Source organism: Sparus aurata, chromosome 19 (genome assembly GCF_900880675.1).
Source record: "Sparus aurata chromosome 19, fSpaAur1.1, whole genome shotgun sequence".
NCBI lineage: Eukaryota > Metazoa > Chordata > Actinopteri > Spariformes > Sparidae > Sparus > Sparus aurata.
In genome coordinates, this window is record NC_044205.1 from 16,872,976 (window position 1) to 16,885,968 (window position 12,993).

Consider the following 12,993-nt stretch of genomic DNA (forward strand, 5'->3'; position numbering starts at 1 on the left):
GAGACAGATCTGCTGCAAGAACTTGGTTGCATGTTCTATCCTGTTAGTGCCCTGCAGCATGACCTATTGGCTTCATTGCAAATGGGTTAATATGTTAAGTCATGCTTTAGTTAGTTTTGGATGCATTTGCCGAGTCACTTCTGAGACTTATATTTTTTGTGTCAAAAAACGGTTTAATTAAGTATTTTATTTGTGTTTGTGTTTAAATTCTAGGGAGCAGACAGTATGTGGAATGGGCCAGGACATGGGTCCTGGCAGTCAGGCCACAGGGATGGCGCCCAAACCGATGAACTCCTCCACTCCCTCCATGACTCCTCCAACCCCAGGCAGTTTGCCAGGGTCGGGGCCTCAGGGCCAAGACACTACCATCAGCAGCAACAGCACGCCTTTTTCCCCTCCAGGCCCTGCTGGCCCCAGAGAGCCAGCAGCCATGGGGGGCCATATGCAGGGCTACCGTTTTGGCTGTCCCCCACCACACAATCACACTGGGGGCATGCAGCCGCCACAGCAGGGCACTAACTGGAGAATGAACAGCCCATCTCGCGCCAGCCCCAGCCCAGCCGGTGGGCCGCATCCACCTCAACAGAACTCTATGCTGTCACCCAGGCACCGGGGAAGTCCTGGGGGGGCAGGCAGCCCTCGTGTAGCAGGTGGCCTGCACTCACCGTCCCCAGTGGGGATGTGTGGTGGAGGGCCTGGTGCAGGTAATAGTAGCACGACTAGCACCCATGCTAACAGCTACACTAGTAGTTCTCTGTCAGCTCTGCAGGCTCTTAGCGAGTGCCACGGTGTAGGACACGGGCATGGGCCCCCTCATGCACACACGTTGGGCTCTCCAGACCGGAAGATAGGCTCCCCAGCTGGGGTCGCACAAGGATCAGGGGTAAACACTCATCTGATGTCAAAACTTGGGGGAGGAAGTGGCGCTGCAGCTGGCACAGGAGACTCATTTGGACCTCAAACAGAGGTGGGCCAGGGGCACCCCCAAGGTCAGACAGAGAGCAACCTAGCTGAGCCCAAGGAGGAGAGGGAAGGGCCCTCTGATTGCCACGACGCTCACAGCCGTCTTCACGACAACAAGGGCCACACCAAGCTACTGCAGCTGCTCACCACCAAGCCAGAGCCTCTGGAGACACCCCTGTCCCCTGGTGCAGGAGGGGAGGGCAAGGACCAGGCTGGGGCAGGGGTCCGGGGTGTACTTACTGGAGGTAACACTCATGCCACATCCCTTAAAGAAAAACACAAGATCCTCCACCAACTGCTTCAGAACAGTACTTCTCCTGTGGATCTGGCCAAACTCACTGCAGAGGCCACAGGCAAAGAGCTGGGCCAAGATCAAGCCCAGGGTGCCGGTTCAGCTTCAGGGGCAGATATTGCACTCAAGCAGGAGCCCTTGAGCCCCAAGAAGAAAGACAATGCCCTGCTACGCTACCTACTGGATAAAGATGACACTGTACTGAAGGACAAGGTCCCTAAGCTGGAGCCCGGGGAGGTGAAGGTCGAAGGGGGGAAACACCCCCTCGTCAAGTCGGAGAAACATGACACAGGATACGACCGGGCTGAACAGGTTAGTTTGTAGAAAAAACTCTACTCCTGTTTGTGTGTAAAGTAGCCTTTTTCCTGCATCATTTTCATCTTTGAAGTGATGAAAGATTTAGAGTTGGCCTAAAACTGATTTTCTAACCTCCTTCTCTGTAGCCCATTGCAAAAACCAGAACTTTTTGCCCTGTACTGCTCCACTTGCTTCTGTCTGAGCGTTAATCTGGGTTAGGTAGCAGATGTCGGCTCCTCCAAGTCCCACGTCCACACAGGATGCTACAGCTAAACACACAAGCTGTCTGGCAGCATAGCGGTCAGACAGTATTTGTGGCTTATATACGATCTTGTCATATACGCTTAAGACATCATGCATGTTTTTTCATTCACGTATATAAACACATCTGGTCCTTTCACTGCCTCGGTGTTGGCAGCAAAGGAGAGGGAAGCTGTCCGCCAGCTTCAAACAACTGTGACATTTGGAAGGAGCCCCTGTGGTTCTCCAGCCATTTGATCCTGGTCGCGTTTGGCCAGAATCCGCAGGTTTGGCACAAAGTGCAGGTCAGGCCTGGCGCTGAAAGACAGAAGAGGAGAAAAGAGTAAAAGGAAGTGAGCAAGGACAGTGTGTTACTGGTAAAACTCAAATTCTTCTGTGTAGAGAGGTTTCAGCTCTAATGCAGGAAGAGAACCGTTATGTGACCTTTTTATACAGGAAACCTGTGTATGACACGCTCCACTGAACACACGGTAAAGATACGAGTCTAGCAAATGTAGTTCTATCACACACATCACTGCTAAACCACAGAATTACATAGAATTACACAAAATTACATGAAGGCTCTCACTAGCTTTGCTGTCTCTATTTCTCTCATCACCTCCCTTCTCTTAGACCAGTCAGTCATCTAGTTGTCACTGAAGTCAACATTTTTTTGTAAAATTTCATGTTCATCCTTTCATTAAACAGCAAAGCAGCATCCAAACCGCTCTTGATGCATGTACAGATTGATTGTTGGTCTTAAAGGGTGTTGCTTTCTTATTGTTTCTTACCTTCTTTCTAAAAATGGGGCAGCGCGGCAGACAGAATATCAGCCAGCTACTCACGCTCGCCGTGTATGTTCAGTATGTGCGTGGCCACTTGGGTACATATAAAGAAAGAGGAAAAGGTGATTGGATGGATAATAAGAGCTGCTGTCAAACTGAACAAAGAAGGAGAGATGAGAGAGGTGTAGATACCCCCAGGAGAGCCCAGCCTCGGCAGGCAGAGTGAAAATGATGAGCCATATGCTCCTGCATGTCCTCTCTGCTACCATGGAGATGGAGGGGAGAGGGAGTGGAGTGTTTGTAGAACAAGCAACGTACAAGAAACAATAGAGGGGGAATCAAAATTGAGAGGAATAGATGTTTAATGTGTATGTAGTGATGCTGGAGGTTTTGTTGTCTGCAAGTGGCCGGTGTGTTGAAATTGGTGAGATCTGGGTTCCACAGTAAGATGGAGATTAAAGCAGTCAAGCCGGTGGCACAGTCCAGTTTAACGTATTTCACCAACTGTGCTTTCCAGCCCAGAACAAGAGCATTTGTTAGACATGAACTAAGCCTCGACTTCATTAGAGCCATTACACTTGTGTATGGGGGTTTCACTTCCTTACTGGCGAATTGCTGCTCGGCGATGTGCAAAAGCTGACTGTACAAGTTAAAAAGTCCACTCATCCTTCTCTCTGCTAACCTCACCCACTGTTCTCTCTGCTGTTTCTCCCTCCCTCCGCCTCCTTCCTCCTCATGATTGTTTGAGGGCTGAATTATTGATGGCTGGAGCCGAGCTGAATGAGAAATCAGAGCAGAGCTCAGGAGTAGCAGCTTAGCTGATGGCTAAAGGAAGTATAGGTATGGTCATATAGTCCAATGATCCTGTGGGAGGCAGGATTATCTGTGTGTTTTACACGTTGGTGTTGCTCCAGATATTGCATCCGTGCAATCTAAGCACACTGTCTACTGGAGCTGAATTGACCTAATTCCACTACAGTAGAATCCTTATTTGATGGTTCAGTCTACACCGTATTATGACATGAAGTGGAACATGTATTCTTCTTTATAACATTGATCAAATCCATCAAATTGAACAAATAATTATCAGTATATTGTAGAAGTGTTCATTGTTAATATTGGCTTTTAATGAAAAAAAAATATGTCAAATGTAGGTCACATAAGTCATTGACCCTGAATATGAGTAAGCAGGTAAAGAAAACAAAATGATTATTTAATCGCTATCCAGTACAGTCTGATGCCTTTGTATTAATTGGTCTATCATAATTTCTGCTCTCTCAAATTTACTCTTTATAAACAATGATAAAATGTCAACCATGTCATTTCCATTGGCTTTCACAAATATACCCACTGTATCTCACATCATGCAGGTCCATTTCTACACTGTATGTCTAGAATGTTAAAAGATAAGTGAGCGTTTAATCCTCTGAAACACAAGTGTATGAAAGAGTATTTCAAAAAATGTCAAAAGTATTTTAAAGATAATTGCTCCTCCAACATAACTTGCAGAGAATGTGCTGCCATCAGAAGAGAATGAAAGCATATTACATGTATAATGGCAATTATGTGAACCTGAGAACAGGGTTCGTTACAAAGCCTTGATGAAAGCATGGAAAATGCTTTAATTTAATTTAGCCCTCAAGTTTTGAAGAATGGGTTTGAAAGGAAACAAGCCCGTTGTCACATTTGTTTGTCTCCTGGCTTCCAAATTAGCAAACATTAAGTCATGATCAAAGCATAATGTCAGAGATGATGTGAACAGCTGGTAAAATAAACAACGTGACAATACATATTGATTGCTTTGGTTATGAAAATAATTAAACTAAACTTTATTGTCACGGTTTGATTTTTTTAGTTAGATGTAGACAGTTGGATGTAATGTTACATGCTAAGAGAGTCTGGATTTATTTGATTTTGTAATGATGTTTAAGGTTTAAGGGAAAACAAAGGATTATATAAGTATTGATATAAGCTTTTTGCTTATAGGCTTTACAGGCCATATTTATCAAGATATTAAGGTTTTTACGTGAAGAACTAACAAGTTGAATTTTCAAGTTATGTGTCTTCTATCCTCATTCTCTTTTTAAATGTTTTCTTTCTCGTCTTTAATGTTTTCCATCTCGCACCATAAATTCTTGCGGCAAGGGAGGAGAGGGAATTCATAACAATATATTTGATTTATATAGCCACTTGACTCGTGAATTAGTTGTGTGAAGTATTTTATTCTGTTTTGTGTCTCAGGTGTAGGTACCTTGAAAGTGCTTGAATTTTACTTTATAAGATGCATATCCTTCAATGTGTTGTAACTGAAGATGATGTGCTGTGTTTAACTTCAAATGTGTCCAAAGCCCCTTGAGATTAAATCAGTTACCACAAATTATTCCAAATTATGTAATGGGGTCAATCGCCTATAAATTCTCAGCGCAAGGGAGGAAAAGGAAGTTATAATAATAGTATATTTTGTTTATATAGTGCTTTTCTTAGTACTCAGATGGCTGTTTGAAAAAGGTGAGCTTGGAGTAGTGATCAATTACTTACTAGTAACACTTAACCAACATGGCAGATTACCTAGAAAAAAACTATAGTGCCCAAACACGAAAACTTTTCCTGTGACTTTAAAGGTGCACTACATTAGAATTGGCCACCTTGAATTTCATACTCCCAACAAATCGGGGGCAGCACATCACCAGAATAACTGCGAAGTGCAGCTAACGGTTTTCTTTCTATACAGTCTTGACTGTAGTTAATGTGAGCTCGTTAGCTCAGTTAGCCCTGCAGGTAGCTGAACTACCAGCCAAGTTTTGGTGTTTGCACCAATAGCAAAGCAGCTTTGGGCCGCTGGGAAAATGAGGTGTTAAGGCCTTGGGCTAAATGGTGAGCATGCTAAATTAGGTAGATATCTCTTCAACACAATACATCAACGCCTTTGACATAAAATCGAAATTGTTATTTTCTTTACATTCTGTTTATAATGTAAGTTAATTTTGTGATGTTTTTAAGTAGAATTCTTACATAGTGCCCCCTTTTAAAATTGCGGTTTCCACTCATTCAGGCAGTGAGTATTAATTGTTTTTGTTCCATTTTTAACTGACATAATGCCAGCAAGATGTAGGGTAAAATGACTTTTCCTTTTGCCTTACTTCACAGTGGCAGTTCTGCTTTACCCACCCTGTTTTCAGTTCCCTTTCCTATAAAGTGCCTGGGTTAAGACAAAGAGGCACAGTGATCCTACTGCCCGTCAAGTCCACCTTGACATCAGGGCACATTCTGCAATTTAATAATCACAACTTGCTCATTTACAGACGTCATTGGTTTAAGCTATATCTAGGCAATTCTTATTTGTCTGTTGGGTGTGTGAATAAACAAAGAGACACAGTGTCTTCAAAACATACAGGATTTTGAAGTATGCACATGTACCCATAATCAAACACTATCTTGTGATGCACAGCATGTGTCCTTAGCTGCTCATCCAGTGTGAACACCGCGATGACATGAAGAACTTTGTTAATGATCTTGCTCGCTTGAGACTAAATATTTGATAATGGTCATTTGGACTCACAAATCTTGGCAATTTTACCCAAATACAGTATCTCAGCCTGGGGTGCAGCAAAGACGTGGATTGCATTACATGCACTGACATGCGCTGAAAGAAGAGCGTAACAGGGATTGAAAGAAATAGGACCCATTAAGGGTAAAAGCAACCAGAGAAGACGAGAGAATAGAAAGTGGGAGGAGAGTGAATCAGAGAGGAGGAGGAAAAGAGCAAACCGAGAGCATACAGGAGCATTACATCATTCCTGACCTCATTAGGGCTTTTCTCTCTCCCACTACCACCACCACTCCCCCACCCCTCACTCTGCTACTCTCTCTAGCTCTCCCACATATCCTGTATGCTTGTCTGCTGCTCGGAGTGATCGGCATTATTTGGCTATCTGTCAGCTGCTGATGATTTAATAACAGAATTTCTTTAAGGTGGAGGAGCAAAGGTCTCATTTAAAACACATGCAGGCTTTTGGCACACTAAAGACTAGCATTCTCTCAGGTGTTCTTGGCAGCCTTGGAATCTTAAGTAGTATTTGCATGCCTATCATTCACATGTCATTATCTAGAACACTGAAGTACGACATGGAAACAGTGGCTGCTGTGCTGTTTTCTGTGTGCTGTACAGTATGTCACGATGAGGAGCCGTCAGTGATTCACAGTGTGCTGCACTCTCGTGGCCAATAACAGTCAATGCAACTTATTTACCTTAAGTCCCTCAGGCCTCTCTAGAAACCACTGGTCACCTATGTTTATGTTTCTGTTCCGTTTTGAACATAACCTACATTTTTTGCATGTACATGAATTACTTTGGGGTGGAGAAGAGGTTCCAAGAGATTCATCTTTCATAGTCAGAGCTGTTCTTCAGTTCAGCCTGTGAATCCAGATCCCAGCATGGGCTTGTCTTTGTTTAAGATAGTTGTGTGAAAAACTAAACAACAACTGGCCACATGGTCCGAAGCCCAGCTGTGTGTGGCTGTGAATGCAGCCTTGGGCTGTGTTGGGCAGGATCAGTCCAGCTGTTTGCAGAAGGGGGCACAGAGCAATTCTTACTTTGGCACAGAGCAAACTCTTGCCGCCTTGCGCTGCTCTCACATGTTACTAAGGAGAAAGCAGCTTCACCTTTTCTGCCTTTGCTGTGGTGGCAAACAAAATTGCTCCCCTTTCGCACATATTCAGGAAATACTTGATCAATTTGAACAGAGGCCATTTGAAAACACCAGCCAAACACAAGCAAAGAGTAGTATGTGCCTGATAAGCTAAGTCAAAGTGAAGTGTGGCCTAGATTTGATGGAAAGTGGTCCATTTTATCCTGGGGTTACAGCTGTATTATAAACAAGGCCAAGCCTGCTGTTCCCATCTTCCAGATAATGACCCCTTGTGCAAGTGTTGTCGTGTTTACTGGCTCGGTTTGTGCTCCGTAAATGTGTGCGCCCATCACTTCTATATTTGTGTGTCTGCAGGTGAAGCAGCAATTACTTTTTAAATGGAGGCCTAAGTGGTTCATCTGTTCTTGTTTTCACACTTGTCCCCCTCTCTCTCTCTTTCTGTGTCTCTCTTCCTCTTTCTCTGCTCTCTCCAGTCGTCAGAGCTGGATGACATCCTGAACGACCTGCAGAATGCTCAGCCGCAGCTCTTCTGCGAGCCGCGACCCGTCTCGTTGCCCAGTCCCATGGACAAACAGAACATCATCAATGACATCCTGCAGATGTCTGAGACGAATCCTGCCATGGCAGCACAGCAGCACCACCGGGGCATCGGGCCTGGCATGGGCCCAACGAGTGAGTCCAACACTTACAGGGGCAGAAAAGCATTATATAAAACATTCAACGTGTGTTCGTAGCTTTAACTGATGAAACTGTTATTTGTTGATTTTTCCATTGTTGCACACTTGGCTAAAACCCACTCGTTCCTGTCTGCAGACTTCGGAGGTGTCCGACCAGGCCAGCCAGGCAGGGGTCTGCCTGTGAGGAGTGTGTCTCTGGACATGAATGTGTCACCCCAGCAGCCATCGTTACAGTACCCCATAAGGGCCTCCAGCCCATACACACTCATACAGCAGCAACAGCAGCAGGGCATCGTGGGAAGTCACGGCATGATGGCTAACCAGGCCAGCATGGTCGGCACAGGTGGGTGTAACAGTCATGCCTTTGCGGTCACAGTTTATGATGATATCACTCCAGATTATTGCACTATCCACACATGATTCTGGAAACACCAAGGTTAGAAATATACCACATGACAAACTTTGTAAGAAGCATGACTTTTCTTACACATTAATAAAAATCTATAAAAACACACATTTTCTGATAATTAAACACTTAAGAGCAGACAACAAACTAAAATCATAGAAATGGAATTAAGAATTGAATACATTTAACCTAGTATTATAGTGTATCAATGGCCATTTTTCTAGATTGAATGAAAATCTCCTCTGATATCTCTTTTGCTGGTAAATCTCACAGCAGCAAAACCAGTTGAGAAAGCACAACTCACACTTGTCGCTGCTTTCCAAATTCTGAGGAAATACCTTTTTCCCCTCATGTGTCTGTCGCCCTAACACTATAACATATCATGTCATGGCACCGTGACTCACTTCCTGTGACAGGAAGTATTGAGTCACCCACACTGGCACGTTTCTCTCACTGTCACTCCCACATATTAGAAGCCCTCAAACTTCCCCCGGTACAAAATACATGTATTTTCCCTTTTAAAATCGCCCTATTGCATCATGGGGACTGAGGACTTCCACAGAAGTCTGTCCTGGGGCATTTCTAATCGTTTCTCATCTACCTGTCTGTGCGTTTGTTTCTTCTAGGACTGATGGCTCCAGGTGGTCCGCGGCCGGCCATGCAGCAGCAGGAGGGTTGGGTGGGTTCAGCCTCTGCCCCTCCTCTGGGAGCGACTGGCCCTGGGCAGCAAGGTGCTATGCAGGGCAGGATGGGGCCCAACGGTGCACCCATGAGACCCAACAGCCAGCCAGGGCCCCGACAGCTGCTCCAGTCCCCAATGATGGCCAATGGTGAGAGCTCAGGGCACCTTTCAAACGCATGTTACATAGAGTTTTAAATGCAGAAACTATGTGATTGTATGACATTATATTGAAGATGCCACATGGACTAATAATACCCCCACTAAAGCTTTTTTAAAAACAAAAAAAAAATGATGTATGCGATTAAATTTGATAGGTTTTCTTAACGGAATTACCAGCCACAGCCTTTGCAAAATGTATGGTGCAGGGAGACTGATGAGGCACAGAGGAAAGGACCTCAACTCACCCATATTACAGTATATTAACACTGTTTAGTGTTAAAGGTTGCCACCAAGTGGCTAGTCATTGAACTGCACTCAAAAAATAATGATGAAAAACTTTGCCCTATGTGCTGTTTGTTGTGGGTTTTTAGAGATAAGTGACCATCATCTGTGATGCCAGATTGTTTTTCGTCGTGATAACCAAAATTGCAGAATTATTTTCATTTTGGATTTTTCTGTTGATCATTTTCTCAATAAATCAGTTCAATGTTTGGTCCAGTAAATGTTAGAAAATGATGAAAAATGTTTCCTGAAGCCCAAAAGGACACCCCTAAATGACTTGTTTTGTCCTCAAGCCAAAGCTATTCAGTTAACCAGAAAATTTTTCCAATTTGAAAAACTGAAAGTAGAGAATTTTATATTTTTTTTCTTTCTTTCCAAAAACTGATGCAAAGGATTAGTAGATTATCAGAATAGTTGCCGTTAATTTAATAGTTGACAACAGATAGTTTAATCGATTAATCATTGCTGTAGTCTCCATCCCTGCATTTATCTGTTTTATCTTTTTCCCTTATTCAGCCCAACCTGATATGGACATCGGTATGGCTGGCCACCATTTCTCCCAACAACAGGCTCCACCCAACCAGACAGCCCCCTGGCCTGACAGCATGATGCCCATTGACCAGACAGCTTTTGTAAACCAGAGCAGGTAAGCAACTTGCTTCCAAGTTACTTTTACATGCTAACAAAATCTTATAAAAATTAAGATTCCCCCTTTTCTTAGATTTTTCTATGTATCATCTTTGTCTCCCTTTCTGCCCAGGCCGGTGCACTCGGCACCGCAGGATGAATTGCTGTGCAGTACGGGACTGAGCTCTGGTGAGGGCAGTGCAGTCGACGAGGGGGCGCTGATGTCCCAGTTGTACACTGCACTAAAAGACTTTGACGGCCTGGAGGAGATCGATCGTGCCCTGGGGATCCCTGCTCTAGTAGAACAGGTGACACCAGCCTTCCTAACTTACATCACCACGTTAAAACACTTTTAGTTTTTAGTATTCATTTTATACGCCTTCACATTTTTAAAAATCGGTGTCTGTGGCTTCCCATTTCAGAGCCAATCAGTTGAGCCTGAGCCGTTCCCCCAGGACCCCTCCATGATGATAGACCAAAAGCCCCCCATGTACACCCAGCAGTTTGGTCCCCCACCATCCCACATTGCCCAAAGGGGCTACCCCAGTGCAGCCATGCAAGAGCAAGGCTTCCATCCCATGCCTGGCCAGATGGGCCCAAGACCGGGTTACCCCATGATGAGGATGCAGGCCCGGCCCGGACTCAGGCCGACCGGGGTCGTCCCCAACCAGCCCAACACACTACGACTGCAGCTCCAGCACCGGCTACAGTCCCAACAGGTACGTGTCCATCTGACTCTGCTGGAGGAGAAAATGTCCATTGATTCTTTCCTCTTTCTGACTCAACCACACTGTTTGATTAGGAGCTGTATGATTGAGTTGTGTAATTATCCTTGATGTTGACATTTTGGCAGGACTTCTGTGCAAACAAGGAATAGCTTGGACATTTAAGTCCACCATGCCACATGCTGGTCTTTGAAGGCATTTACTCAATATTCAATAGGCTGTACTGCATGATGAATTAGATCCATTCATCTAATCAGTTTTATTAAATCTGACCTATCCTTTCAATCCAAATTGACCCATGGCCCTTGTGTTGATAATGTTTTGTTTATATTTTTTAACTAGTTACTGGCTGGAAGTGAGCAGTACAAAATTAAGGATTTCAAAGATCTTTCATTAACCTCTTCTTCTTTTTCTTGTCCCACCAGAACCGTCAACCAATGATGACTCAGATGAGTAGTGTGTCAAATGTGAACCTACCTCTTAGGGCCAGTGCTCCAAACCAGGTAGGTCACCACGGCCATGGTTGTTGATGGCTTGCAGATTTGATTTAATTTAATGTCATTGTTGGTTATGTCGTATAACACATTTTCTTTTCTGTGTTCCTTTTCTCCTGGCACATCGTTCTCTTTCCAGGGGACCATCAATGCTCAGATGTTGGCACAGCGTCAGCGGGAGCTGCTGAGTAATCACTTGCGACAGCGGCAGCAGCAGCAGCAGCAGGCCCAGCAGGTCCAGCAGCAGCGGAGTATGGCCATGAGGGCCCAGGGCCTCAACCTGCCTCCCAACATGGCTCCAGGAGGCATGAGTAACCCCCGGATCCCCCAGGCCAACCCCCAGCAGTTCCCCTACCCGCCCAGCTACGGTACCAGTACAGGCCTGGCCTCGCCACCTCCCCCTACCAGCCCCTTCTCCTCCCCTCTCTCCCCCAGCCTGCCCTCTATCCCCCCAAACCCCCAGCTCCACCTGCATGGCACCTCCTCCTCCTCCTCCACCTCCTCCTCCTCCTCACAGATGATGATGGGAAACACAAACATGATGGGCGGACAGTACGTGGCCGTACTCAGCCCCCAAATGCAGCACAGTGCCTTTCAGTTTCCCAACTCAGGTACTGCTCCCACACCCCAGCCTACCACACACGTCACGCTACAACCTGTGTGTGTGTGTGTGTGTGTATGTATGTGCTATTGTGTCTGTGTTGATGTTACTCTAGCTGCACAGCATCACATGCTTTTTCGTCGCGGCAATCATCTGATTTGTGCACAGATTAGCTGACATTAAATTATCCAAATCATACTAAACCATTTTTATTCTCCAATTTGATAACATATTCTTATTCTCATTGTTCTGTGCACTGTCCAAAATGGTGTCCCAGTGATGCATTCTTGCTCCACCAGAGGGCACCAAGAGCTCAATAATCAAAGCTCAACTCCAGCTACACATTGACACCTGAGTCATTGTTGATTGTGAGCAGGCAGAGCTATAATCAAGACTGTGCCTGTCGGTCTGACAGTGTGCCGTGTGATCTGGCCATAATCTGATAATCTCGTATAATAACATGTTTGATTTATCCTTCACTCCCTAATCTGATTCTGGCTCCGTGGGTTCGTACAGAGCGATAACTTCCACTAGATACTACTTCTGTCTTCCCCTTTCCTCCCAAGCCATCTCCTTGTTCCCTTTTTTCCTAGTTCCTTGCCTGTTTTACATGCATGTAGGAAGTAGTTACTGTCTGTCAATAATTCTGATTATAGACTGGAACGGACTGTCATCACTCGCACTGATCATCACGCTCGCTTAGTTGCTCTTACACTGCTAAAAAGTTTGTCTTCATGTGGCATGTTTGTGTTAATTACCTGGAATGCTCAGTACACATTGGTTTGAAGTTGCTGTAATTTGCTGGTTGACCTGTCTCGATGCGTTCACCACAGGTATGAGCCAACAGGCCGATGGAGGCTTTGTAGGTCCCGGCACACCACAGAGCCCCCTGCTTTCTCCCCGCATGGCCCACACACAGTCCCCGATGATGCAGCAGGGCCAAGGAAGCGCTGCTTTCCAGGGTTCACCTGACATGAACGGCTGGCCTCAGGGCAGCATCGGAGGAAATGGGTAAAAATCCGCAATACTTCCCATATAAACTCTTTAGTCTCATTGAAAAGCCTAGATTCTATGTGAGTTACACCCTCCAATGATATTAAGTGGTTTATGGATT

General features: G+C 45.1%; 1 protein-coding gene across 11 annotated transcripts in view; it reads left to right on the forward strand.

Moving 5' to 3' along the window:
* Window positions 1-12,993, forward strand: part of ncoa2 (nuclear receptor coactivator 2) — a 66,517-nt gene that overhangs the window by 46,785 nt on the left and 6,739 nt on the right. For 10 of the 11 annotated variants that reach the window (XM_030398426.1, XM_030398423.1, XM_030398424.1 and 7 more), the window contains 10 exons: window positions 214-1,567; window positions 7,700-7,898; window positions 8,040-8,246; window positions 8,936-9,139; window positions 9,949-10,078; window positions 10,193-10,367; window positions 10,482-10,778; window positions 11,210-11,287; window positions 11,418-11,889; window positions 12,713-12,890. In XM_030398426.1, the coding sequence (XP_030254286.1) occupies window positions 214-1,567; window positions 7,700-7,898; window positions 8,040-8,246; window positions 8,936-9,139; window positions 9,949-10,078; window positions 10,193-10,367; window positions 10,482-10,778; window positions 11,210-11,287; window positions 11,418-11,889; window positions 12,713-12,890 (3,294 nt within the window). The remainder of the gene's footprint in view (window positions 1-213; window positions 1,568-7,699; window positions 7,899-8,039; window positions 8,247-8,935; window positions 9,140-9,948; window positions 10,079-10,192; window positions 10,368-10,481; window positions 10,779-11,209; window positions 11,288-11,417; window positions 11,890-12,712; window positions 12,891-12,993) is intronic. The other variant, XM_030398431.1, reaches the window with a different exon arrangement.